Raw genomic sequence first — 26720 nt, 5'->3', positions numbered from 1 at the left:
ATGCTTTTGCAATTGTTCCTAACTGCTTAAGTTCAAGAAATTAGATTTTCATTAACTGAAGGCTTCAAGTGCTTATTTTTATGTAACTATGTGATAACTAAGCGAGAAGAATGTCAAGTTAGTATTTGATGATATAACTTTTAATTGTCTGTAAATGTTATCCCCTTATCAGAATTCTATTGCAATTTGAACATATTTAATTTTTCTGCCATTAACTAAAATACAGGGTTAAATCTCAAATATAATTAGATGTTAAAACTTGGTTAACTTTTTAACATGGTACTTGGTCATTTTGATTTGTAAAGTGCCATTTGCACTTTAAAAAAACTTTTTTTTAAAGTTTCCTTTTTGGGAACATCACCCAGATGCCACATGTCTACCAGTGCAGCTGTTTATCTGAGAGGCACATGAAGAGTAGTTCAGATTACTTATCCACTGTCTCTCCCCCCCCCCCCCCCCGCCCCCTTAATCGTGCCTCCACTCAGGATCTCCCATTTGATAGCACGGCCAAGATAGGATCCCACTCTGTGGGGAAGCGTGAACACAAACTGGCTGCGTACGATACATCGGTGGGCAAACAGGCTTCTTACTGCAATACATTTAATTTGCTAACTTCCCCATTCAAGGACAGTATTTTGCCTACGCATCTGCAGCAAAGACAAACACTGAATTACTAGGTTAAAATGGAATAAACCTTGTGCTTCCACTGCGCTGTTGAATTTTTAATTATTTACTCACTTATAAGATTTGTATGTTGTATAAATGATTTATTTAAAGCAGTCTAAACCAGGAGTGTCCAAACTGGCCTGTGAAATACCTGCAGTCTTGAGGCCTGGCAAACTAGCCCCCAAAGCCCAGGCAACTCACTCTTATTTGCATTTATTTCTTAATAGCTGGTTTGTCCTGTTGGAATTTTGTGGGCCTGGAGATTTAGAAAGAGCTGTTCTTAGAACTGTTGCCTTATTAGTGGTTAAATATCAGAACACCAAGATCTGCTAATGTCAGCAACTTGAGGCATACAAATTAATGGGAACTTGGAGCTAAACTTTGTGGCTTCTGAAGCATCGTGATATACACCGTGGCCCACAGTGACAAAAACCTTGAAGGACCCAAGTCTAAACCACTTTTAATTCACCTAAAAAACATTTAATGAAAGCAAGAAATAAGAACAGAAGATACTGGAAATACTCAGCAGAAACAGTTAACATTTCAGGTTGATGACTATTCTGACAAAAGGTTATCGACCTGAAACATCAACTCTGTTTCTCTCTCCACAGGTGCTGCCCGACTTGCTGAGTATTTCCAGCATTTTGTGTTTTTATTTCAAAAATTTTCAGCAACTGCAGTATTTTGCTTTTGTTTTATTGAAAGCAAGTTTTTTTGTCCGAGAAGCAAGGATTTAATCAGTCAAATTTTACTATACATCAGAACACTAGCATATACCAATCTATTATTTTTATTTATTTGTCATTGCTTGTACCTGAAGTTTAAAAATGAAGAGCAATAAAAAAAATTGATGACCTATTCAGATTTTGTTTTAAAGACTATAATGTTGCACGAAGTATCAGTGGTAAATATTTGCATTTTCATTTTCAGGAGCTGCCTGGAAATAGTGTCCTCCTGGTCTATCTGTCAGCTACTGGTGTGTTTCCCACAGGTCGTTGTGATTATGAAGGTAGAATAAAGGAATGCTTCCAGTCATGTGTAGGGCTTGAATTAAGTTGAGAACATTTAAACTTAATCATATACAGGGAAGGGTACTATGGGAGATTTGGTTTAGCACAGGAGCAATTGTTTTAATTTTCAATGGTTTATGTCTATGAAGGAGCTACTTTACACATTAGTGAGTACAAAACAGAATCATTTCCATGAGATAGTTGGGAATTTGTATTCTGTTGATTTCTGTGCTCTTTTCAGTTGAAGTTGTTTATTTTCTTTCCAAAAAAACTGAAATTGGTCTTCAGGATTTCCCAGTCAGATCTATAAGCTTTCATATTTTTTAAGACACATTTTAAATACTTTAATCAAGTCTCCGCCAAGTTTTTTTTTGAAAAAGTAAAAGTACTGAGCTCTCAGAGCCCATCATGATAGCTAAAACTTTTTATAGTTGGTGTTAATCCAGTGGCCCTCTATGAACCTTTTCTAGGGCCAATATATCTCCCATCATGTGAGTGGACCAGAACTAGACACAATATTTCACATGGGTCCTAAACGGATTCTTATACAAGGACACTATGGTGCTCTTAGTTTTGTATTGAATAGTCCTAGCTATACATCCTAATACTCTATTTGCTTTTGCTATAGCCTCTCGGCACTGGTCGTGGACCTTTAGAAACTCATGCGCTAAAAAACACAGGTCACTTTCTCTCTTAACAGTCATTATATGCGTGCTAGGCAGCAGCACTTCCCACATGCATTGAGCTACCTTAAATGTCATCTGCCAGATGTGGGCCCATTATCCATCATATCTCGATTAGATTGTCATGGGAACAGGAGTGGGCCATTCAGCCCCTTGAGTCTGTTCCACCATTCAAGTAGATCATGGATGATCTGTATCTTAACTCCATCTACCCGCCTTGATTCCATAACCCTTTAATACCCTTGCCTAATAAAAACCTATCAATCTCACTTTTGAAATTTTCAATTGACCTAGCCTCAACAGCTTTTTGGAGGAGAGAGTCCAAGATTTTCACTACCCTTTGAGTGAAGAAGTGCTTCCTGATGTCACCCCTGAACAGCCTCGCTCTAATTTTAATGTTATGCCCCTCTTGTTCAGAACTCCCAATCTTTTTTTCTCTCAAGGCTTCTGACACCAGCACGGATCTTCTTGTCATCCGTTGACAGAACTCCCTCAACTTCTTCATCCGGACCATAGATATAAATCATGAGCAGAAACAGCCTTAACACTGATCACCGCGGAATTCCACTTGTAACCGGCCTACACGGAGAGCCGCTAGAATTGATGACCACTTTCTGTCTACAAGAGCGCAATGAATTCTCTATCCAACCCTGGATCTGATCTCCAAACCCACAGGACTCTTCCTTATACTATGTAACACCTTGTCAAAGTTTTGAAAGTCAAAATATACAATGTCTATAGGGCTACTTTCATCCATCACCCTAGTAACCTCCTTGAAGAATTCAACCAGGTTGATGAGACATGGCCTTTCTCAGACGCCATGTTGCATTTGCCCTTATAACCCCTTCTCTATCAAGTTGGTTGTATAGAGTATCCCCAAAGATCCCTTCTAGCAATTTTCCTATAACTGACACCAAGCTCATGGTTCCTATAATTTTCCAGTTCTAACTTGTTGCCCTTTTTGAATATCGGTAAGACATGAACCTCCTTCCAGTCATCAAGTACGATGCGATACACCAGCGAGCTATTGAATATATGAGCAACAACAACGTGCATTTATATAGTGCCTTCAACATAGTGAAAAGTCCCAAGGTGCTTCACAGGAGCGTTATCAAACAAAATTTGACCCTGAGCCACATGAAAGGATATTAGAACAGCTTGGTCAAAGGGGTAGGTTTTAAGGAGTGCCTTAAAGGAGGAGAACAAAGCAGAGAGGTTTAGGGAGGGAATTCGAGAACTTAGGGCCTAGCCAGCTTGAAGGCATGATCACCAGTGGTGGGACGATGAAAATCGGGGATGTGTAAGAGGCCAGAATTGGAGGAGCGCAGAGATGTGTGAGGGTTGTAGGGCTGGAGGAGGTTACAGAGACAGGGAAGGCAAGGCCATGGAGGGATTTGAACACAAGAATGAGAATTTTAAATTCGAGGTGTAACTGGACCAGGAGCCAATGTTGATCAGCAAGCACAGAGGTGATGGATAAGCGCAGTTCCCATTTGTTTGAGCAATTTCAGGTAAATGCCATCTGCACTAGTAGCTCGTTCTCATTTGAGAGCCCTTATTCCCTCAAGATTAGACTTGCACCTACTTCAACTTATACAACTTTAGTGTTAACTGCACATTGCATTAATGGTAACTGAGCATAGTCTGCAGGCGTCAAGACTGATGCAAAGTAGCTATTTAAAACCTTCGCCATGTTCTGGGAGTCCACCTGAATCTGCCCTCAGGAATCCTCTAATGGCACTAGGCAGTCCTTTATCTCTCCCTGACTCAGCTTCCATTCTTGACCATAAATGTGAACAAAATTATTCAATATAGCAGTTCTGAAATGTTTGTGGGCTGGTCTCCAACAAAAAAAAAATTCCCAGAACCTCATGGTTCTCTAGCTAAGAATACTGGTAGTGGTTATCCTTTCTGTAAATCCACCTCTTTTTCTTAACGTTACCTCTTCAGTAACTACTTTTTTTTTCTCACCCAGTTGCAGTGCTATGTTTCTGTTTAATTTGGTGCCCGTCTTGGCAGCAGCAGTCAGCTTGGCTTCAGTCTGCACCCGCCACCTAATTCTCGAGTGGGAAATTTGAAAAGCTGGCTCCTGCTAAATGTTGGTTGAGATTGTGCCACCGGTCCTGGTGATTGTGCCATTGCCTATTGTGAGCAGTTTTGGCAGTGGCATCAAAACCTACTGCCACCTTTGCCACCTGCTTGTGGGCTAGATTTCAAAAGTTATTTAGATGCTGATTTGTGCAATACCAGTTGAAAAGTAGATGAGTATTTATCTTTTTTGGGAGGATGGGAATAAAATAGATATTTATTCAGTGAAACTGATCTATAATGACCACCATTAATAGTCTCCTACTGTAGTTTGAGGTATGGTTTATTGTTACAGATCCAGATTAGTCCCTTTAGACTAGTCTTTAAGAATGATTTCATGATCTTAATGCTGCTCAGAAGGTCAATAATGTCCTAATATAAAGGTTTACATTCTGTAAATAGCTTGCTATAATTGCCCTCACCCTTCCCGCCAGTTTTCTTCACCCATCTCTGGAAGGTGTTGATTCCTTGCTTTTCTCTGGTTTTGTAGGTTGTGGTTGCCTTCTGGTACCTTGCCCAAATAGTTCATATTTGTGTGTAAACCGTGACTGAGTGTTGCCATGTCATTCATCCATAGGGGACATAGCCTGTCCTCAACAAACATCCACATGTGTGCGCTTCTAGCAGTGGTCTCTAGATAGCAATCAGGAATGTGAATTTTGGCCAATTTTCCTCCAGTTAACCCATGGGTGCTTTGGCCATTTGCAGTGCATATACTGCTGCCCAGTTGAAATCTAAGTCAGCACAGTTTGGGAATTAAATCTGGATAATCTTGCTGAACTATCAAGGGAGTTATTTTCTAATAATTTCTCAAAACAGTTAGTCATGTTACTGAAATTCTAATATAATAATTCTTTGAGTTTTTTTTATAACAGTCTTCCCAGGACGATCTGCTTCAAGGCAAATTTTGTTTGGTGAGACTGGCCCACTGACTGTTTGCTGAGCACTGTTTTCCTGTAGTATTACAGCATCAGGCAACCTTTTAACATCAGATTTTATATTTATTTTCTTCTCCCCCCCCCCCCCCCCCACCTTCCACCATCTTTGCTATCCTCCTTCGTCATTGTGTCAAGGTGATGGAGTGACAAATGTTAACTCGAACAGTATTTTGTTACTGATCCATTAAGTACACGCACTTAAGTAATTCAAGAATTAATTCCTTTGGGGAGCCTGAGTGCAAAGATTGGGCTTTGATTTTTGAATCTCATCAGACCGATACTGCAACATACTGGTTGCTAAGCTGCTCCTGTATTATAATTTATTAACACAACCTAGATAACACAAAACCTTGGAAAAGTAGTAAACAATGAGGAGGATAGTAGCAGACTCCAGGAGGTAATAGACAGCCTGTGAAATGGGCAGACACATGACAGATTAAATTTAACGCAGAGAAGTGTGAAGTGATAAATTTTTCAAGGAAGAATGAGGAGAGGCAATCTGAACTAAATGGTACAATTTTTAAAGGGGCAGCAGGAACAGAGACCTGTGGGTTTACGTACAGAAATCTTTGAAGGTGGCAGGACAAGTTGGTAAGGCTGTTAAAATGGCATATGGGATCCATGACTTTATAAATAGAGGCATAAGAATACAAACGCAAGGAAGTTATGCTAAACCTTTATAAATCACTAGTTAGGCATCAGCTGGAGTATTGTGTCCAATTCTGGGCACCACACTTTAGGAAGGATGTCAAGGCCTTGGAGAGGGTGCAGAAGAGATTTACAAGAATGGTACCAGGGCTGAGGGACTTCAGTTATGTGGAGAGACTAGAGAAGCTGGGATTGTTCTAGTTGGAGCAGAGAAGGTTAAGGGGAGATTTAATAGAGGCATTCAAAATCATGAACGGTTTTGAGTAAATAAGGAGAAACTGTTTCTGCTGGCAGAAGGGTTGGTAACCAGCGGAGAAAGATTTACGGTAATTGGTAAAAGAGCCAGAGGTGTGATGAGGGGAAATATTTTTATGCAGTGAGTTATTATGATCTGGAATGCACTGCCTGAAAGAGTAGTGGAAGTAGATTCAATAGTAACTTTCAAAAGGGAATTGGATAAATACTTCAAGGGGAAAAATTTGCAGGACTTGGGGAAAGAGCAGTGGAGTGGGACTAATTGGATAGCTCTTTCAAAGAGCTGGCACAGGCATGATCGGCTGAATGTCCTCCTTCTGTGCTATAAGAATCTATGGTTAGGGAACACAAACTGGTTAGAATCTAGTACACATCAATGTGTAACTCAGAATTTCCCAAACTATTTTGGCTCCTGCCCCATAGTAGTGAAGACGAGCACTCGCGCTTCCTATACACATAAACATTAGATATTTGTTGATAACTTACAAAACATAAAACAAAGTTCAATAAATCACAAATATAAAAATAAAAGATTCCTAATGGTACTGGCTCTCACCCTACAGGTCTTTACTGTAAAGCAGCATTGCCCAAACTGTGGGGCGCGGGTGCAGAGGTCGGCAAAATAAAATATTTTCAGAAAAAACGATGTTGAGGTGTGTCTCAATTTGAACACTTTTGCTGTGCTCCCTACACATGTAGCAGTTTGGGGCACTGCCATAGATTGCGACAATCCACTCGTGACCGGGGCAGTCCCATGAAATGGCAACGATGTCGCTCTGGCAAATGACCAATGGGCTGTGTGTGTGGGAGGCAGTTCTGAAAATATTTCACTTTTCCGAACTCTTTACACCCCACTTTGGAACCCAAGGTGGGGAGGGACGTGGCCCACAGTTTGGGAAACACTGGTATAACTCATGTTGATGCTTTTAGTTTTAAAAATGTAGGTAACGAGAGGCTTTTTTTTAATATCAAAGGCATAATATCGACTTACAGAAGTCCTGCTTTGTACAAATTACAGAAGAGGTTTTTTTTGTCAGTAATCTGTTAACAGCTGTTGTGTATCTAAATTCTAAGCAGAGGTCCATCAGTTGTCCAACTGCTGAAGAACAGCATCAAAAAAGTATTGCCTCTGCTGTGAATTTACATGGGTAAATAGAAGCAGGGGAAGGGTGGGAGGTTGAAAGTGAAAAAGTATAGTAAAACAGAGAATGTAGAATTTCTGCTTTATACTTTTAAAAAAAATGATGTTTCATTTGGTAATTGATGTTGACCAAATTGTTCATCTAAATTCAAGCCTTCCTCATGATCCTAACATTTAAGTTTTGGTCCTTGGAATTCCAAGTTTTGTAGTTTTGCTGGACTGCACTTTTTTTTTGGTTGCTTGCAAATTTTGTCTGCTGCATTGATTCCTTGTACAAGCATTTTTCAGATTTGTTTTATGGATCTAACATTGTCTACACTTAATGGTGTATAAACTGGGTATTTGTTAAGCCCTTCTGCATCAAGTCTTATGTTCTTATTTTGGACACTAAGGGAATCAAGGGATATGGGGATAGTGTGGGAAAGTGGAGTTGAGGTAGAAGATCAGCCATTGAGGTGGAACAGGCTCGAGAGGCCATATGGCCGACTCCTATTTCTTATGTGTACCCTAAAGAGCTTTACAGCCAATGAAATAGGATCGAAGTATCGTCACTGTTGTAATATAGGGAAACACGGCAGCCTGCTTGTACACAGCGAGGTCCTACATACAACAATGAGATCGGATAATCTGTTTTAGTGGGGTTGGATGTGGGATAAATATTGGCCAGGACACCGGGAGAACACTCCTGCTCTTTTTTGAAGAGCGTCATGGGATCTTTTAAGTCCACCTGAGAGAGCACATGGATTAAATGTCTCATCCAAAAGATGGTACCTCCAATAGTGTAGCAACCACTCAGTACTGTACTGAAATATCAGCCTAGATTATATTCTCAAATGCCTGGAGGAACCTGTAATCCCTTATGTTTGGCTTTATTTCACTAAAGGAAATCTGGAAATCTCTTACTTGATGGCTAGTCCTAAAGAAAGAAATTGGGGTACATTTTAAAGAGAGGTTTCTGGTTGATGAATGAAAATATCCTTTTACTTCATTGGTATATCTAGCAAGTTAAATCTAAAGCTAGTCAAGTTAGATTTAGCATGCTTACATTTATGTACAGGAGTGTCACTATTATTGTTTATTGAAAGTCAAGCCACTAAAAAGAATTCATGTTTGTAAGTGGTCTTCACGATCAATCAGATGCCGAGCATCACAGTGACATCCTTGTGATGTGATTTTATATCATCGCAGTGAACATTAGATCAGCACTTTCTCATGAAGGTTGTAGCCAGCTAACCATTACTTTTTAAGCAGTCTTTCATGGTGGGTGGGAGGAATTGCTAAGTCTACCAGTCTGAGACATGACATCAATGGAGTTACTTCAGTTTCACTACCTCCTAATGTTGAGATCATTAATTCCTCAGAAGTAGTTAGTATTATAAACTCTCCCTATTAAAACACAAATATATGCTCCCAATACCTCACTGCCTGCTGTGGTACTGAACCACACAGATCAGGAAGGTCCTGATACCTGGTCTGGACTGAATTGACTGATTTCAGTTGGGGCATTACAATTGGGCTCAGCATCTGTGGGCAAAGGAGGGGAATAACCAGCCAGGGTTCCTGCTTCTGATTACTATTGAGTGACTTCTGATAGAAAGCATGCACGTGTGAACATTGTGTGAGGATAGGATTGGATTTGGCTGTGATGTTTGTCGTTTAGCTGATTCCAACAGATGAAGAATGGCCATTTGGGTGAAGTACCAGAAGATGACTATTTTATGTGAAACTGTATCCCAATTAGTGTCGCTACCTTCATAAAAAGGGACAAAACGGAGAGTGGGGGGAGGGGGGGAAACAAAAGTGCTGAACATATTAATGAAAAAGCAGGGAGGGAACCTACAAGGATATTATTTAAAAATTTTAACAAGTTTAATTATGGACTTTAAGTTCACTTGTCGGGGAAAAGGTTGTATGTACTTGTTTGTTCACATTGTTTACTTTATTGTGATTTTTGCATTCCTTTATGATGTGCATGTACCAGTGGTGTTCTCGACGTGCATGCTTTTTATTTATTACGTATATCCAAACTGAAGTTAAAATATTCCATTTATTTTTCATGATTGTCTTTAACTGTTACTATGTATGATGGTCCTTGCTCTGTTCGTTCTGTTTAGACTGTGAGCTCCATTCTAAATTGCTTTCTGGGAGGGCAGGAAGGAAAGAGTCCTAGTCTTATACAATACTGGAACATTGTTGATTTTTATCTTTGGCATAAAACATAAAATTATTTACCTTTTTAAGGGTTGTAGCGTTCTTCCTTTGTTCACCATTCCCTACGTACTGTAGATATCGATCCTTCACAGCACTGCCTCTTTAGGACATTTCCACACCGTTCACCTGACGAAGGAGGAAGCCTCCGAAAGCTTGTGGAATTTAAAATAAATTTGTTGGACTATAACTTGGTGTTGTAAAATTGTTTACAATTGTCAACCCCAGTCCATCATCGCCATCTCCACATCTTTAGGAGGGGACTAGGTTGAAAAAATAAATAAAAGGGTAGAAATTACTGTCAGTTAATTTTTGCGGCTAAGTCACATTCATGTAAGGTCTAACTTCTGATATAGATTTCCTACAACCCATTCTCTTGCTGAGGATGTTAATGGAGAGGGAAAAAGGGATCAGCGTATCCACTCACGGAAGGAGCCTTGAAGGGACTGATCTTATGGCAAGCAATGTTTTTGTAATGTGGGCGACAAAATATGTTGTGCCCATGTAAGGACATCAAAAGCATGCATCAGGAATGTTGGTAGAAAAGAATTGGGAACAAATATTAATTGTTCTTCATCTTCCTCTGTCCTGATAATCTCTGAGATGAAAAGCTTAGCTGCTGTGATGTCTGAACTTAACATTTGTTGCACAAGATCCCAAATTGGGAATTTTGACGGGCTGACGGACCTCTACATAGATTTTTGCAAGTCCTTCTTCCATGTTGTTTTTAAAATGGAGAATTTGGACAAATATTGGTTTCATGTTGTGGAGTGGGTTGAGGAAGAGTAAAATATAATAATTTCCCTACTTATGTAATGCAGAAAGCAATAAATTGATGCTTTGAAACTTATATAACCAGGAGGGCTACTTTAATTATTGGCTTTATTGTAACTTCAAGGTTATGTGTGTGTTGGTGTTGTATGGGTCACCCTGGAGTGAAAGTCATATTACTATTTTACTGAGCAGCTGAGAGCAAAAGATTGTACTGGTGTTCAAGTTACATGCCTAGGTTTTCAGGTTATGAAAACCTGCATGAAAGTGACTTATGTATTGGATTTTAGATTCAGGAGTACCTGATGGTGGAGAGATAATATTTCAAGATGTCTGCCATTCACAACCATTAAACAGATGGCAGAAGTGTTGTACAGAAAAATAATTTCTTCCTGCATAATGAAATATGCCTTAGTGAGTTTGGAATAATCAAAAGTCCTCTGAATCTCATTGTAGTAGAATGATGAATCAGAAAGTAATTGAAGACATTTTTAAAGACCATATTGATTTTTTCTTATGAAATAATACTTGCTTTCATCCACACTCGAGGGACAATTTAATGATCCATAAATTGCTTTATACTGTGTTGCATTACCAAATCAGTTAAACTTACATTTCCATATATGTGGAATTCTTTACCTCAGTGGATATTTACAGACAAAATGATTTTTTTTGAGAATGGATAAATACATTTGTTAGCGAGTAGTTTTTGATCTAAAATGATTTTCAATAAAGTGGATGCTAATTTGTATCTGCATTTAACTGAACTGGACTTTAAAGTGTATCTCACTGATAATGAAATGTGTTAAACTGGAATTTTTAATTTTGTGCTGATCACTGCACCATTCAAACCAAAAAGAAAAAAGGTTTAAGTATTCATGTATAATTTTTAATATTGAAAATACAGAATACATTATACATTTTATGTGAACATTAGATTTTAGCTAAATGTCCCTGAAGTATTCTTCAGTGTAAGATCCCCATTCTTAATGAACAGATGGCCTCTTCCAGTGTTGCTGTGGTGTATGTAAGATTCCCTCCCCATCCGTTACACCTGCCGTCAGAGCCTTTCTAGTCTGGAATTGGTGTACTGTGTCATGGGAATTACAGGACTTGAACCCAGATGCTGCCATTCCATGGTTTAGATTTAAGCGAAATAGTATGCTGTGCTGCCTACACTTTATAGTCTTGGGACGTTTTACTATGTTAAAGATGCTATATAAATGCAAGTTTTTATTGTTGTAGTCCCCAGGTGTTCCTGTAATAAATGAAGAATGCTATAACCATTAAACTCATTTATCAGTGAAATCATGTTCTATTCAATGTGGTGTGATGAGCAAAAAGTAATGCAACAGTGTGTGCAGCGAGAGTGGCTACACCAGTGCCAACTAAGTCAGGACAAATTAGGATGTTGTAAAATATGCTTGTATTTTGTGTGAATGTTTCTGTTTTCCTGTTCAGGTCCATATGATTTTGGTGGGGTACTCACCAACAATAATCGTGATGCAGGAAGCATGGAAGTAATACAAAAACGCAACAATTCATTTAAAGAAATGCACTGGTATGTCAACAGAGTTTCAATCAGTTTCAGTACAGGTATTGAGAAGTAAAGCACTTAGAAATTTTTATAGGCAGGATGTGTTCAACATGATTACTACATTTTGCAGTGATTGCTAATTTCTATATAGCAGGGATATGTGAATAAGACCAGAATAACTCATGAGTGATAATGTCATAAGCAAATCAGAAAAGCTGCTCAGAATTTTCATATTTGATGCACCACCATATTTTAAGTGTTAACAAATATTAACATTTCCACCCATCTCCAGTTTTCTCTTTATCTTTCATTTCCTCCAAGTGGCTATGAGAGCAGGGGAATTGTTACAAAAACAGGTTTTTATAGAATCATCATCTGTGTTTCAACAGTTTTATAGTGATTCTCATAAGAGGTCTTTATCCTCTGCACCAAAACACTATGTACCTTTTCTGATAATCTGTCCCCACCAGAGGTGTGTGACCTGAAGATTAACGATTACCCTAATTGCTGTAATCTGTTTACTGGATTACACGTGCCTTGTGCTCTGCTACCCCATTCACTTCAGAGTTAAACATAGGTTGGGTTTACAGAGTACAGTCAATAAATAGTTTAATCTTCATAATAAATTTAACTTCAATATAAAAGATTTGCTTTGACTATTTCTGCCATGTTTGTACCTCATCGGTCCACTGTTGGCACATATGGATATCTGGTATGTAAGGCATAAATTCTTGATAAAATCACCCCTTCAGAGTACTGTAACTCTTCTGTATTTTCCCTTCTCTTTAGTCTTCATCCTGGCGACTTTTACCCTTTCACACGGAAACCATTGTTTCTAATTGTGGACTCTTCAAATAGTATAGCGTATAAGGTAAGCTAAAATACTTCTTTAAAAATGTCTTTTCTTCCTGTTCATCCCAAAATTGATCCATTGAAACAATTTTTTGCATGTAATTCCAATTGCTTAAGAAAAGTTTGAAACAGCCATGAAGTATTTCTGCTGTCACAAAAATTGTGTGATTTCAGTTCTAATTTAAAACTGGCATCTATTCTGCTTTTGTTTTACTGTAATGATTGTCAACACAAGTGTAACCTCGCTAAGCCTATGTTTTTGAGCTGATCAACCACTGTGCTATTTTGAAGTATAACATTTGGTGCTTTAATTTCTTTCAATTTTAATGATGCAGTCTGGCCAGTTAAATGCAAATGGAGCCCTATACTAACCTCTTACACAAACCAAAAGCAAATCCTGTTCAGATTTCTTTGCTCCCTCTCCCCCGTTTTTTCTTGGTTTTGTATCTCGAGGCATACACTACAAAAGCAAGGAGGAACTTGTGTAAACCTTGGTTAGGCCACAGTTGGAGTCTTGTGTGCAGTTTTGTAAGGAGTATAACTATAAGGTAAGTAACGAGGGATTATTTCCATTGGTTGACGAGATGGCAACAAGAGGGCACAAATTTAAGATGAGCGTAAAGAATTAAAAAGTAAGTTAGAAAACTTTCTTCACACAGTGATTCGAATGTGGAATTTTCTTCTACAAACCATGTTTGAAGCAGAGTCCATAAATTCTTTTCAAAGGCAATTGGATTGTTGCTTGAAAAAAAGCAATATTCAAAGATACAGGGAGTGAGCAGGAGAGTGGTATTAGACCAGATAGCATATGTAGTGAAAAATACCAGAGCAGACCTGTTTTGGTGCTGTAATCTATGATTCTACTTCTGTTTCTTTGCTTGTGAATCCAAGAATTAAGAACTAATTTGTGGTCGAATTTTGCAAAACTTTTCAAATGTATGCCAACTCCTGGTGTTTACATTTGTGAATTTTGCAAATGTTTTTCCTGTTGCCAGTCATGAGTTTTTGTTGTGCAATTCTGTCAGATTCCAACAAAACAAAAAGCTTTGTGGCACTAAATGCTTAGTTATCCCCCCTCATCCTCCCACAATTCGAGGGATATTAAATTGAACATGTAAAACTAGAACTGAATGAATCACAACTGCCTTCCTCTTTGTTTTTCAAATTATGGGTAAATCTTAGCTGAAAATAAAACCTTGATGCGTGCTTCTAACTCCGTTTGATAAAGACAGTGAGTGGTAGAACTCCCTACCATAAGCACAGAACATCCTAAAAGTAGGCATTCCCGCCAAGAACTGGCAGAATTGATTTTTTTCAGTGATGCAAGCAAACCAGTTTTGTCGTAGCACAGAATAGCATGTTGAACAACGTCTGTTCACCAACAGGAGATAATTGCCCTCTATGTTCTGAATATCTCTTCCAACTTTTTAGAATAGTGTGTCCCTACAGTGTTTATTTTTTTTGCTTACGCTTATGTGAAATGCTTTGGGACATTTTTATGCTTTAAAGGCAGTATATGTTATAATTCAGAAAGTTGGAGGAGAGAGGAAAAATATCATAGTTTTTCATCAGTTGTGCAGTTTCTCACCAGTCACACAGTTTGGGGTCCTTAGACCTGCTTTACCTATTGTGTTCTCCATAAATTTTGCATTATTGACATTGGTCCAAAGTAGAAGTGTAATGCTACAGAGAACAGCCAGAACTCGAGATGTTTTATTGTTTGTAAGCTAAGTGAGCACCACCATGATTTACTGTTGTTTTTACTTTCGCTTCTACTCGTTTTATTTCTTGTTAAACCTGATCCTTAGTTGTAGCCGGAGATATATGGTCTACCAAAATATTATTTGCACGTTAATTGGAGATATCAGGAGGGTTCCTGTACTATTTCCAGTGCCTACCTTAATTTTTTTTTTAAAAAACTTAATTGTTTGCCCTGCAATCTGCACACGGTCATGCTTCACATCATAGGGAGCATGGATTCCCTGTGAAAATTGAATTTTTGTTTTGGGCAATGGAAGAAGTTTCTGGAGCAAGCTCGAATCGTAACATTTACTGGCGGATCTTCTGTGACTTGGCTGCTTGTGGGGAATTGGTCTGAATAGGCACATCTTGAGGTCCGGAGGAGGCTAAATTGTTTCTAAATCCCTTGCTCTTGCCTTTGGGAAAGATCAGGTTGTTAAGATCAGTAAAACCAACAGAAAGTTGACTGGATATATATTCCTTATGTTTGTTTTCTCCCCTGCTGTGTCCTACTGTCACACATGTTTAATCTTGTCAATCCAGCTGCACTTCTTTAAATTGAAGTCTACTAGAAGCATGTTATACCACATCTTTGGAGCCATCTGGATAGAAAATTAATGGCACATGCTAATGCAGAAAAAGCTAATGCATTGACTTCATTTCCCAGATCTTATCAAAATTTCATAATTTGTTTATAAAGTAGATTTCCCAAAACTAATAAGTTGTAAATATTCTTTTCATATCAGACTTCTCCAAAATATGCAGTCTTAAAGGGGCATGGGAATTGTGAATACATTCTGTGGGCTAATTAGTATGAAAACGTTCAGAGGGGGAAACAGATGGTAACTGAAATTTCATGTTTACCTGCAGAGTAATGAATTCCATTATAAAATGTACAGTTTAGGACAAACCATATGTTTAAACCAGTGTTTTGAAAAATAATGCTAAGTATATTTTTAAAAAATAATATTCCAGGATAACCTTTTATCCTTAAAAGAAAATACTCAGATATCTTTTCCCTTATAGACAATGATGATTCAGAAGTTAAGTGTCGATGATGTTCACCTGATAGCTTCGTTGGTGTGTGAGACAGACCTTGTGGATGGTCCCAGGTTTAATTCTCACTTGGTACTATGTTAGCTCATCTCAGCCAGGGACTACAACTCGCCTCAGTGACTCTGGGATAGGGAGGGGAAAAGCAGCCAGAGTCCATTACTGCTCCTGATCGCTATCCACTGATCCCTGATGGAAAGTGCATGTATCGGATAAAGCCAGAATTGGGCTCAGCTATAATGCATTTTATGGTAAAATAGCCTGCCAACGCTCCATGTCTAGGCTTATGCCTGAAGCATGCCTACTTGGGTGAGGTGCCAGACTACATTTTGCACCTATGGAACCATACTCCAGGAGCAGTCAGTAACATCAAGAGTGGAAGAAAGAAAATTGTCCAAAAAAAAAAAATCACAAGTTGGCTGATGTCTCAGTCAGAGCTGTGATTGCTGAATTTGAGGGTAGGAGAGGATTCATCCTGATCCCTGGAAATGAGGCAAAGACTGTGTCCTGATTAGGAGGCCAGCCACTTATGGCAGATTAACTTGAGTAATTCTCTTAAACCACTCATCAATAGTTGGTTTACTTATAGGAGAAGGAAAATCCAGGTGAACTACTCTTCAATTCTTATCAACTTTACAGGAGAAAATAATACATATTTAATATTTTATTTTTAAGATCAACTTTATTACTTGGATAGAAACCATGTTGGTTGGGATTCTGCATCCCTTGGTTGAAAATCTTGTCCATAATGTGCATTGAAAGAGATTGATGATTGTCATGAAATCCAGAAGGAAACATTTGATTGCTTGTTTAACCAATCATATTTTTATCTAAATAATGAATATTTTATGACCTATTTTATATTGCATGCTGTCCTCTTTTTTCTGGTTTGCCAAATTACATCCACTTGCCAAAGAAGTTTTTATCAAACTTTGGGTTTCTACTCAGATTTTGTGTACACATGTCTGCATCTGCACTGTAATATCGTGAGACTGTTGGTAACCTATGTGTAAAAGACAGGGGACCTGAAATTCCTATTAGCACAGGACTTCTAGTTGGGTTAATCCACTCTGGAAGCCTGTGTGTGGGTAAGTTCTAAAGTTTCTGCAATTTGAAAGTGAAACCTGCAAAACCAGTTCAGTAGCAGTGCACTCCTGCTTTGGTACTCAGCCAACAATTCAGGTGGCAATCCTTGAACTTGGAGTCCAGTTCCATTGCCTGCATTTGGGTTACTTAATAGTCTAAAAGTGTATCCAACTTTGGACATAGCATGCAACTCTGAGGCTCATTTTTGGAATTCAAAATACAGCTTAAAAGTCTGTTGTCACTTTGCGTTGAGCATTCTTGAGTAATATATGTATTTTCAAGGCCTATTTTTCAACATTAATTTTGTTGTATGTGTTGCAGTTATTGTTTGTGGATCAGGTAATGAGTTCTTTTGTATATATTCTATAGGGTCTGATGTCTGTAGATCTGAATTAGATGCTGAACTGAATTATGAGTTGGTGGTTGTTTTGTACAGGATCTTCTTCAGATTAATGTTAATCACTGACACCTTGTTGGTACTGAGGATGTTCCAAGTTTTGGTTGGTTTTCTCTGATCCCATATATTCATGGGTGAATTTTATGTATTTTGTGTCCATTTGTATTTAGATATTTTCTCATGTGATTTATGGTGGGCTATTTCACTTTTATCTTTCTGGCATGTGTTTCACACGCAAAACTAGCCAGTGACCTGAAATTAACTGGTACCTTCTAATCTAAAATTAAACTCTGAAGCAGATTGCGAGAGAGCAAATTTATTCTGGGCAATAAAATACTGTTTTATGCAGGATTTGGTCATGTATAGATGGTTGTATTCTGTATAAATTTCTTAATTAAAGTAAACAATGTAACACCATTTTGGGGTTTGTTGGCAGCATTTCTACATTACTGCAGGTAAATAAAAGAGACATAATTGGTCATCTGGTCCCATCCTATTTTAACCCAGATTTCTGAACAGTAAAAGCTTAACACATTTGCTGTTCAAAAAATAAACACAGAAACAACAAATGCACACTGTCCTAGTCGGAAATTAATTTTCAATTAACAGTATGCTTAGTTGGACTACTGAATGGTGCATTTAGTGGATGTATGTATGTAGAAGTATATTTCCTTAAAGGAAAAAAAATCATTGTCTGATTATATAGTGAGTTGTGCAATTTACAGCTGGTTTTTCAAAGATTTTTGTCCAAATGTTATTTGCTATGGTGTTTGTAGAGATGCAATCCCAATTAAAACAATCTCGACACATTTTGAAGACTATTTTTCTCATTACATGTATCTTATTACCTGTGGTACAGTATTTAAAGCACATTAGCTCCCTCTGGTGCTTGACTATTGTCATATGTTAGTATGGCAAACACATAATTGTCAAGAATAATGTATTGCCAGCACCCTATCTCTTGCGATTTTGTTTAATTGTCTCTTCACAAAAATACCATTACTATTCTTTCTGAATTTTTCCTTTAAATCTTTGATGAATTTTCATAATCAAGGTGCGGAATGTCGGAGCTTGGGAGTGGAACATTTTTCTCTTAGCCACCCAGTGTCTGCATCGAGCAGTTGCAGGTGAGGTATAGTACGGCTAGATGCAGAGTAAAACTCCTAAATATGCTTCAACTGTATCATTAAAATAGCTCACCTCACTTGCCAGTGTAAATTTTCCACTTAGGATACCATCTGTCCGTACAACTTCTGAGTGAGATTGTCCATTTAATGCTGACTTCTGGATCATTTTGTGTCCTAGGCTGGGCCCACTAATAACTTGGTTGAGACTCCATAAACTTGTACATTTACATCTGATTGTGAAAAGACTTTCAACCCATTAGTCTTAGTTGGTATGAAGTCTGGATCCTAGAAGTAAAAGGACTGTGTGCTAACTCATTGTGTCATTTAGTTCCCCAAATTGGACTAATTTTAAAATTGTTGACTAGAATTTCCGTGATTGCACAAGCACTGTTGTCTGCAGTTTTTGTGAATACTTTTAGTCTTGAAGTCCTGCATAGCTTAATTTCAATAGCATATAGTTCTTGTAATCAGAACTCATGTTTCATTAGCCTTGAAAATACAGTGGGGAGGGGGAAATGAGAAGATTCTCAATTTTACCCCTGTCTTATCCATTGGGAGAATGGTACAGGCCTTCATGTTACCATAGCTGTGTGATTGGTTAACAGGAATTGCACTTGAAGCGAGTTTGTTTCACTTATTAGTGCCTCTGGGAGCTACTGCAATTCACTCAGCAGCCCACATATCAACTGTATATACCATCAATGAAAATACCAAATTTACCAGGAGAGACTTGAGATACTGGGACTGTTTCTATTGGGAAAGGCTAAGAGAAGAGTTAATAGAAGCTTTTAAAATGATGAAAGGTTTGATGGTGTGAATAGGAATAAATATTTCTTGTCATATTAATTATGAGGAAAGACGGGAAAAACTTCTGCTCTTCCACCTGGAAAGAAGGTGATCTTCACTCTTTAATGACTAATGACTACTTCAAACACAGGTCTGTTGAAACTTCTCTACAGCCCCCCACTGCCCACGTAACTGTAGAGTACAAGCTATGATGCAGTCATTGTTGAGGATTACTTTGATTTGGTGACAGAGCAGCCTTCAATATAATGCGCTTAATGGAAATTAGTGTAATCTTTTTAACGGTTAATAGTAAAATACTTGCTTTGAACAAAGCCACAAGGCATTTAATTTCTCAGTAATAACTTCAATTTTGCTATAACCCAGGCACACAGTATTAGTGATCAAAACAATTAGTTATCTTCTGATTTCTGTTCATTTATGTAAATGAATAGCTATTAACTTTTCTTTTGTGAATGTTTATCTTTTTAAGATATTTGCTTTCATCTTCTTTATACTGGTGAAGATTTTGTTTTTCATATAATTGTGGCTATCTGCCTAATATCTCCTATTGAGCTAACACATATGGACAAGAAGACTTTGTGCCCCTGTAATGAGGAGACCAATTCAGTCGTAACTTGCAGCTGTTAAACTGACTTCCAGCAGATTGTACAGTTTCCACACTTTGAAGGTGAAGTTTGGAACCGAGAAATTGAACCATAAACAAGGAGTAACTTCCCTTTTTTTTGAATGGAATGAGGACTTTTCCTTTATGTCAGTGTACATGTTGAATGCAGGTAATTGTACTGTATTGTGCAGCTGCACATAGGTGGCATCTCCAGAGCTCCTAAGATGAGTCTGCAGTGCGTTACTGCACAGTAACAAATTGAGTAATTGAGAATTTGTCCTGAACTGAGAGAGTGAACAGTTCATTCATGGTATCCAAACCCGGAGATGTGTTACAGCCATAGAGCATTTGAATGAATTGTTTATCAGACATAGAAACATAACTTCATATCCATTCAGCTCCCCTTGGTGGTAATTTTGCAAGCAGTGAGATCAGAATTTATTTTACTTACTGATGCTGGAGAATTATATAAGCTCTATTATTTAAATATCAAAGTAGGCTTTTTTTTAGAAATAGGTTTCTGGGAACAGTGGAGATGAGAAGTTTTGCACCTCTTCAAGTACCATATTCTGGTTTATATAATAGCAGCCATGACAAACATGAGAGAGACACCCTGTTTAGAGGTAGAGGTCAAGATAGAGCAAAATAAAATCCTGTTGCAGGAGGAATGGGAGGGGAAGAGAGATGGGTAATATGCAGGATATGTTAATCACGTTGACTCTGGTAATTTGCCATTTGCCAGAAGGATGATTTGCTTGGCTTCTGCAAAACATCTGCACATGGAGGAAATTGAAGTCCTGATCACAGAAGGAAGCCATTCGACCCATTGTGTCCGTGCCGGCTCTTTCATAGAGCTATCCAATTCATCCCACTCCCCTGCTCTTTCCCCATAGCCCTGTCAATTTTTTCCCTTCAAGTATTTAATCCAATTCCCTTTTGAAAGTTACGATTGAATTTGCTTCCACCACCCTTTCAGGCAGTGCATTCCAGATCATAACCACTCGCTGTGTTTAAAAAAAAATGTTTCCTTATGTCGCCTCTGGTTCTTGTGCCAGTCACCTTAAATCTGAGTCCTCTTACTGAACCTTCTGCCACTGGAAACAGGTTTCTCCTTATTTACTCTATCAAAACCACTCATGATTTTGAACACCTCTTTCAAATCTCCCCTTAACCGTCTCTGCTCTAAGGAGAACAACCCCAGCTTCTCCAGTCTCTCCACATAACTGAAGTCTCTTCACCCTAGTACCACTCTAGTAAATCTCCTCTGCACCCTCTAATGCCTTCACATCCTTCCTAAAGTGTCGGCCCAGAATTGAACAACTACTCCAGCTCAGGCCTAACCAGTGTTTTATTAAGGTTTAACATACCTTCCTTGCTTTTGTACTCTGTCTCTATTAATAAAGCCACGGATCCCATATGTTTTTTTTAACAGCCTTCTCAACTTGTCCTGCCACCCTCTTAAAAACATTTTTTTGTGTACATACACCCCCAGATCTCTCTGTTCCTGCACTCCCATTAAAATTGTACCATTTAATTTATATTGTCTCTCCTCATTCTTCCTGCCAAAACGTATCACTTCACACTTCTCTGCATTAAATTTCAATTGCCATGTGTCTGCCCATTTCACCAGTCTGTGTCCTTCTGAAGTCTGTTACTATGCTCCACATTGTTTACTACATTTGAGTTTTGTGTCATCTGCAAACTTTGAAATGATACCCTGCATACCGAAGTCCAGATCATTAATATATATACTTGATATGAAGGATCATAACAGCAAAGTGCCAGTAGTTTATGGACATGGTACTATATACACGTGCATGTCTTGTGTTGCTTATGATCCAGAATAAAAATTGTCATCCTGTATCTCCCACATTCTCTAATTTTTTTTCGTCCTCTCTGAAATGCTCACACACTTTCATTGTTACCTCTGTATCTCTGCCTTAAACTCTTATTCTCCAGTTCTGAAAATCTGTCATTTGCTCTCTCTCTGTCTATATGTGTCTGACACATGTTCTTTTGCTGATTTACTGAATTGCTATCATTTTCAAAAGTCACGGCACACAGCAAGATGCAGCCAATATGATAGGTTTTGAAACAAAAACAATGCTAGTAGCAGTTAAGAGAAGCCATTTCCAGGGAAGAGTAAAGACATGATTTCCAGAGAAAGGGAAGAAGAGTGTTGGAGGATGCACGCACACTTTATGGGGTCAGAGAGAGGGGTGCTGACCCATTTCAGGGAAGAGATCAGATAGAGACAGACACACAGATGGATTCACCATATTACAAGAGGGTGTACAGACAGGAGAGAGACCTTTTTAGGGAGTTTCACAAGTCAAGTGTGGGAGAAGGTGCTTCCACCCTGAGTGCTAAACCTTTTACTTTCTATCCATTAGCAGTGTTGCTGGACATCACTTGTAAGTCATGGTGTTAATTGAGAAGCTGCAAATAAAAAATACTAACAGCTTAAATAAAAATGCTGTTGTTTTGTAACATATTATCGCCATACTTTCTTGTCAAATGTATTCACAATGTGAATTTCCCTTCATTACTATGCTGTACCATTTCTCAAGAGCAGCAAGAAATGCAGGTTAAAAATTATTAATTCTCTTTATGTTGCAGAACTTTATCAACTTATTTGGCCAGCCTTTAGTCTGCCTGCTTTCTCCAACAGCATATCCGAAAGGTTTACAAGGTATGAACATATTTAAACACTGACTGGAGGACATGAATTAATTATTATGCCACTTACTATTCCACATAGTTACTTGAAAGGTGATTGTGCAATTCAATTTTTTTTCTCAGTTACGATTATTTTCTAAATTATCCTAAGATGCAGTATAATTGCATCAATATTGTGAACAGCATTTCAATCTGGGATTCTTAAAATGATTCTTGAAACCATCTTAAAATGGTCGACATGGATTTTAGCAAGGCTTTTGACAAGGTCCCACATAGCAGACTGGTCAAAAAAGTACAAGCCCGTGGGATCCAAGGGAGTATGGCAAGTTGGATCCAAAATTGGCTCATTGGCAAGAAGCAAAGGGTAATGGTTGACGGGTGTTTTTGTGACCGGAAGGCTTTTTTCCAGTGGGGTTCCGCAGGGCTGAGTACTAGGTCCCTTGCTTTTTGTGATATATATTAATGATTTGGACTTAATCATGCTCCCTAAGTTTAAGAAGTTTGCAGATGATAGAAAAATTGGCCGTGTGGTCGATAGTGAGGAGGAAAACTGTAGATTGCAGGAAGATATCAATGGACTGGTCAGGTGGGCAGAAAAGTGGCAAATGAAAGTCAATCCGGAGAAGTGTGAGGTAATGCATTTGGGGAGGACAAATAAGGCAAAGGAATACACAATAAATGGGAAGATACTGAAAGGTGGAGAGGAAATGAGGGACCTTAGAGTACATATCCACAGATCCCTGAAGGTAGCAGAACAGGTAAGGTGGGTAAGAAGGCAGATGGGATACTTTCCTTTATTAGCTGGGCATAGATTATAAGAGCAGGGAGGTTATGGTGGAACTGTATAAAACACTGGTTAGGCCACAGCTTGAGTACTGTGTACAATTCTGGTCACCATGTTACAGGAAGGATGTAGTTGCACTAGAGAGGGTACAGAGGAAATTTATGAGGATGTTTCCAGGACTGGAGAATTTTAGCTGTGAGGAAAGATTGGATAGGCTGGGGTTGTTCTCTTTGGAACAGAGGAGGCTGAGGGGCGATTGAATTGAGGTGTAGAGAATTATGAGGGGCCAAGATAGAGTGGATGGGAAGGACCTATTTCCCTTAGCAGAAAGATCAATAACCAGGGTGCATAGCTTTAAAGTGATTGGTAGAAGGATTAGAGGGGAGCTGAAGAAAAATATTTTCACCCTGAAGGTGGTAGGGGTCTGGAACTCACTGCCTGAAAGGGTGGGAGAGGCAGAAACCCTCAACTCATTTAAAAAGTACCTGAATGTGCATCTGAAGTGCCGTGACCTACAAGGCTACGGACGAAGTGCTGGAAAGTGGGATTAGACTGGGTGGCTCATTTTTGGCTGGTGTGGATGCGATGGGCTGAATGGCCTCCTTCTGTGGCGTAAATTTTCTACGATTCAATCCAATTACTACTATTTGATTTTTAATATATTGCAGTATGGAGAAATTTGAGGTGAATAATTTAATTGTATCTGTAGGCTGTTAAGTCTGTGGAACAGATTACCGGCATGGGTGGTGGAATAAGAAATCTCAATGGGTTTCAAAAAGGAACTAGACAGGTTCTTGTCAACAAATGGAATTCAGGATTATTAGAAATGCACCAAGGGAATACAATGGATAAGTGGGCTAGATGTCTTCTGCTTGAAACTGTTACTATGTAATTCACAGTTAAATTAAATATTTTGGCATTGCTATTTGATAAATAGGGAATGATAAAAGCCATCTTAAATTTGAAAGCAGCAAAATTATATTGTATAGTGTCTTAATCACATTATATTGCAAGGTTCAAAGTCAAGGATGTTGTTTTCCTTTTGTACTCCTACAGTTGTGTTAAGTCCATGATAACTATTAGTGGAAAAATTGTCCTTCCCAAAATCATGTCAAATTTTGTGCCTTTCTTCACAGATCAAACTCAACGTGGCAGCCTTTTCACCCTCTTTCTGTATAATCCTTTGATGGCATTTCTCTTTATGTGTCGACTCACAAGCATGAGAAAAGGAATGTGGGATAAATGCCAGGAATACCTTCATAAGATTTATAGGGACATAGCTCACCTGCTGACTAAATCACGGACTGTGGGTAAGTTATGTTCTCCACACTAGGATGGTGTAATATGAAGAAATACATGCATCAACCAGTAACTTTGTTAGTATCAATAAGAATACTGAATGGTCTGATAATCTAGCTCTCCACCCTTCAGAATACAGCATTTAAGATTAAAAAGAATTCTGCACTTTTCTTCTGAAGGCAGTGAAATGCTTTGAACATGGTTCCACTGGCACCGGTACCACTCTGGTACCTTGGCTAATGAGCCATTTTTTACACGTGAAACCAGACAGTGAGTTTTGAGGTTCCTGATCGAGAACTGAGGTCAGTTTTGTCCTTCCCCAACATCCCCCACATAATACTTTCCAGTAGGAGTCATCGGAAAGTGCTCAGCAGTGAGAATTCTGTCTTTATTTTTTAATTTTGTTTCCATAGCTTGGGATTGTGAAAGATGCAAAATGTCATCAGTAAACAGTAATACTGTAAGTTATATGAGGGAAGAATTATGTGTATATAGAATTTGTTCTTAGGATATAGGTGATGCTGGCAAGGCTGTATTTATTGCCCATCTATAACTACCTTGATAAGGGTGTGATGGGCTGCCTTCTTGGACTGCTGCAGTCTTTGCAAAACATCTGGGAGGTTTACTTGATTACTTGAGGTGGGGGGGTAGGAGGAGAGGAGAACATATTAAACTGGCCCATAAAATTAATCATTTAATATTTGATCTGTCTGCAAGAATTTACCCCAGCATAAGTTTGTTCCTCTGGGGATTCAGTTCTGCTTCAGTTCCATAGTTTGAAATTTTTTCTGGGCTATAGATGCTGGAGAGTTTGAGCTCCTGTTGACAAATTCTACATATGTATGTTGGAGTTTTCACCCCTATCTTGCAGAACCACAGTACTCAAGAATGCTCCAGGATAACTAGTTGGAATTTCCTGTTTCACATCTTGTAGCAGTAGGCTAGGTAAGGCTTATGCATGTTTCTTATTGGATCATCCACGGAGCAGCATTGTCTGCATATCTGAAGATATAAACTGGCTGGACTATCTTAGGCTGATGGCTAGACCAAGCCAAGTTTCCCCATCATTGATTACTAGTGGAAGGCATCTTTGTTTCTAAAAACCAAGTCAATTTAGAACCCTGAAACAAAATGCTGGAAACACTCAGCAAGTCAGGCAGCATCTGTAAAGGAAGGAAGACTATTATCGTTTCATGCATAGCCCTTCGTGAGAACGGTTTGAAGTTGTTGAAGTCAATATAAGGCCAGATGGCTGCAAAGTGCCTGGTAGAAAGGTGAGATGTTGTTTGTTGAGCTTCACTGGAACAGTGTAGAAGACCGAGGACAGAGAGGTCAAAGTGGGAGTATGATGGAAAATTAGTGGCAAGTAACGAGGAACTCAGGGTTGCACTTGTGGACAGAATGAAAGAGTTCACCAAAGCGATCACCCAACCAACGTTTGGTATGCCTGATACAGAGGAAACCGCATTGTGAGCAGCAATTACTGTATACTAGGTTAGAAGAAATATAAGTAAATTGGTGTCTCGCCTGGAAGGAGTGTTTGGGACCCTGGACAGTGGTGTGGGAAGAGGTAAAAGGGCAGATGTTAATATATCGAATGCGGAGGCAGTTGGGGCGGAAGGTAAGGACAACGGGGACCGTATCACAGTTCGGGGCGGGGAGGAGGCAGAAGGGAGTTTTTTTTGAGAATTCCCAAACTAACGCTTTTTTAATCACTTAAGCATTCTCCACATTCTAGATATCACCCGTCTCCGTCCCTGCCTCAGCTCATCTGCTGCTGAAACCCTCATCCATGCCTTTGTTACCTCTAGACTTGACTAATCGAATGGTCTCCTGGCCGACGTCCCATCTTCCACCCTCCATTAACTTGTGCTCATCCAAAAATCTGCTGCCCGTACCCTAACTTTCACCAAGTCCTGTTCACCCATCATCCCTGTGCTCGCTGACCTACATTGGCTCCCGGTCGGGCATTGCCTTGATTTTAAAATTCTCAACCTTGTTTTCAAATCCCTTCATGGCCTTGCCCCTCCCTATCTCTGTGATCTCCTCCAGCCCTACAACCCAACAACTTGCATTTACGTAGCGCCTTTATTGTAGTAAAACGTCCCGAGGCTCTTCACAGGAGCATTATCAAACACCCTGCAAGATCTCTGCGCGCCTCCAATTCTGGTCTCTTGCACATCCCCAATTTTAATCGCTCCACCATTGGTGGCCGTGCCTACAGCTGCTTAGGTCCTAAGCTCTTGAATTCCCTCCCGAAACCTCTCTGCCTCTTTACCATTCTTTCTTCCTTTAAGATGCTCCTTAAAACCTACCTCTTCAACCAAGCTTTTGGTCACCTGTCCTA

The 26720-nt window shown here is 38.9% G+C and overlaps 1 protein-coding gene and 1 long non-coding RNA gene across 4 annotated transcripts in view; one reads left to right on the top strand and one right to left on the bottom strand.

The window, feature by feature from the left end:
• Positions 1–18477, bottom strand: part of LOC137300564 (uncharacterized) — a 63705-nt gene extending 45228 nt beyond the window's left edge. For both annotated transcript variants that reach the window (XR_010958129.1, XR_010958130.1), the window contains exons 1-2: positions 18274–18477; positions 9662–9900 (exon numbers count right to left, since the gene is read on the bottom strand). This is a non-coding gene — a long non-coding RNA (uncharacterized lncRNA). The remainder of the gene's footprint in view (positions 1–9661; positions 9901–18273) is intronic.
• Positions 1–26720, top strand: part of scai (suppressor of cancer cell invasion) — a 119035-nt gene that overhangs the window by 85150 nt on the left and 7165 nt on the right. Inside the window, exons 11-16 of one of the 2 annotated variants that reach the window (XM_067969712.1) lie at positions 1597–1675; positions 11870–11969; positions 12735–12816; positions 18128–18200; positions 22231–22303; positions 24211–24353. In XM_067969712.1, coding sequence (XP_067825813.1) covers positions 1597–1675; positions 11870–11969; positions 12735–12816; positions 18128–18200; positions 22231–22303; positions 24211–24253 — 450 coding nt within the window. In that variant the 3' untranslated portion in view covers positions 24254–24353. Of the gene's footprint in view, positions 1–1596; positions 1676–11869; positions 11970–12734; positions 12817–18127; positions 18201–22230; positions 22304–24210; positions 24385–26720 lie in introns of those variants that run through there. The other variant, XM_067969711.1, reaches the window with a different exon arrangement.

Source organism: Heptranchias perlo, chromosome 31, assembly GCF_035084215.1.
Source record: "Heptranchias perlo isolate sHepPer1 chromosome 31, sHepPer1.hap1, whole genome shotgun sequence".
In the NCBI taxonomy this organism is placed as follows: Eukaryota; Metazoa; Chordata; class Chondrichthyes; order Hexanchiformes; family Hexanchidae; genus Heptranchias; species Heptranchias perlo.
Note: the sequence above shows the minus strand (reverse complement) of the source record. Positions and strands in the feature narration are given on the sequence as shown.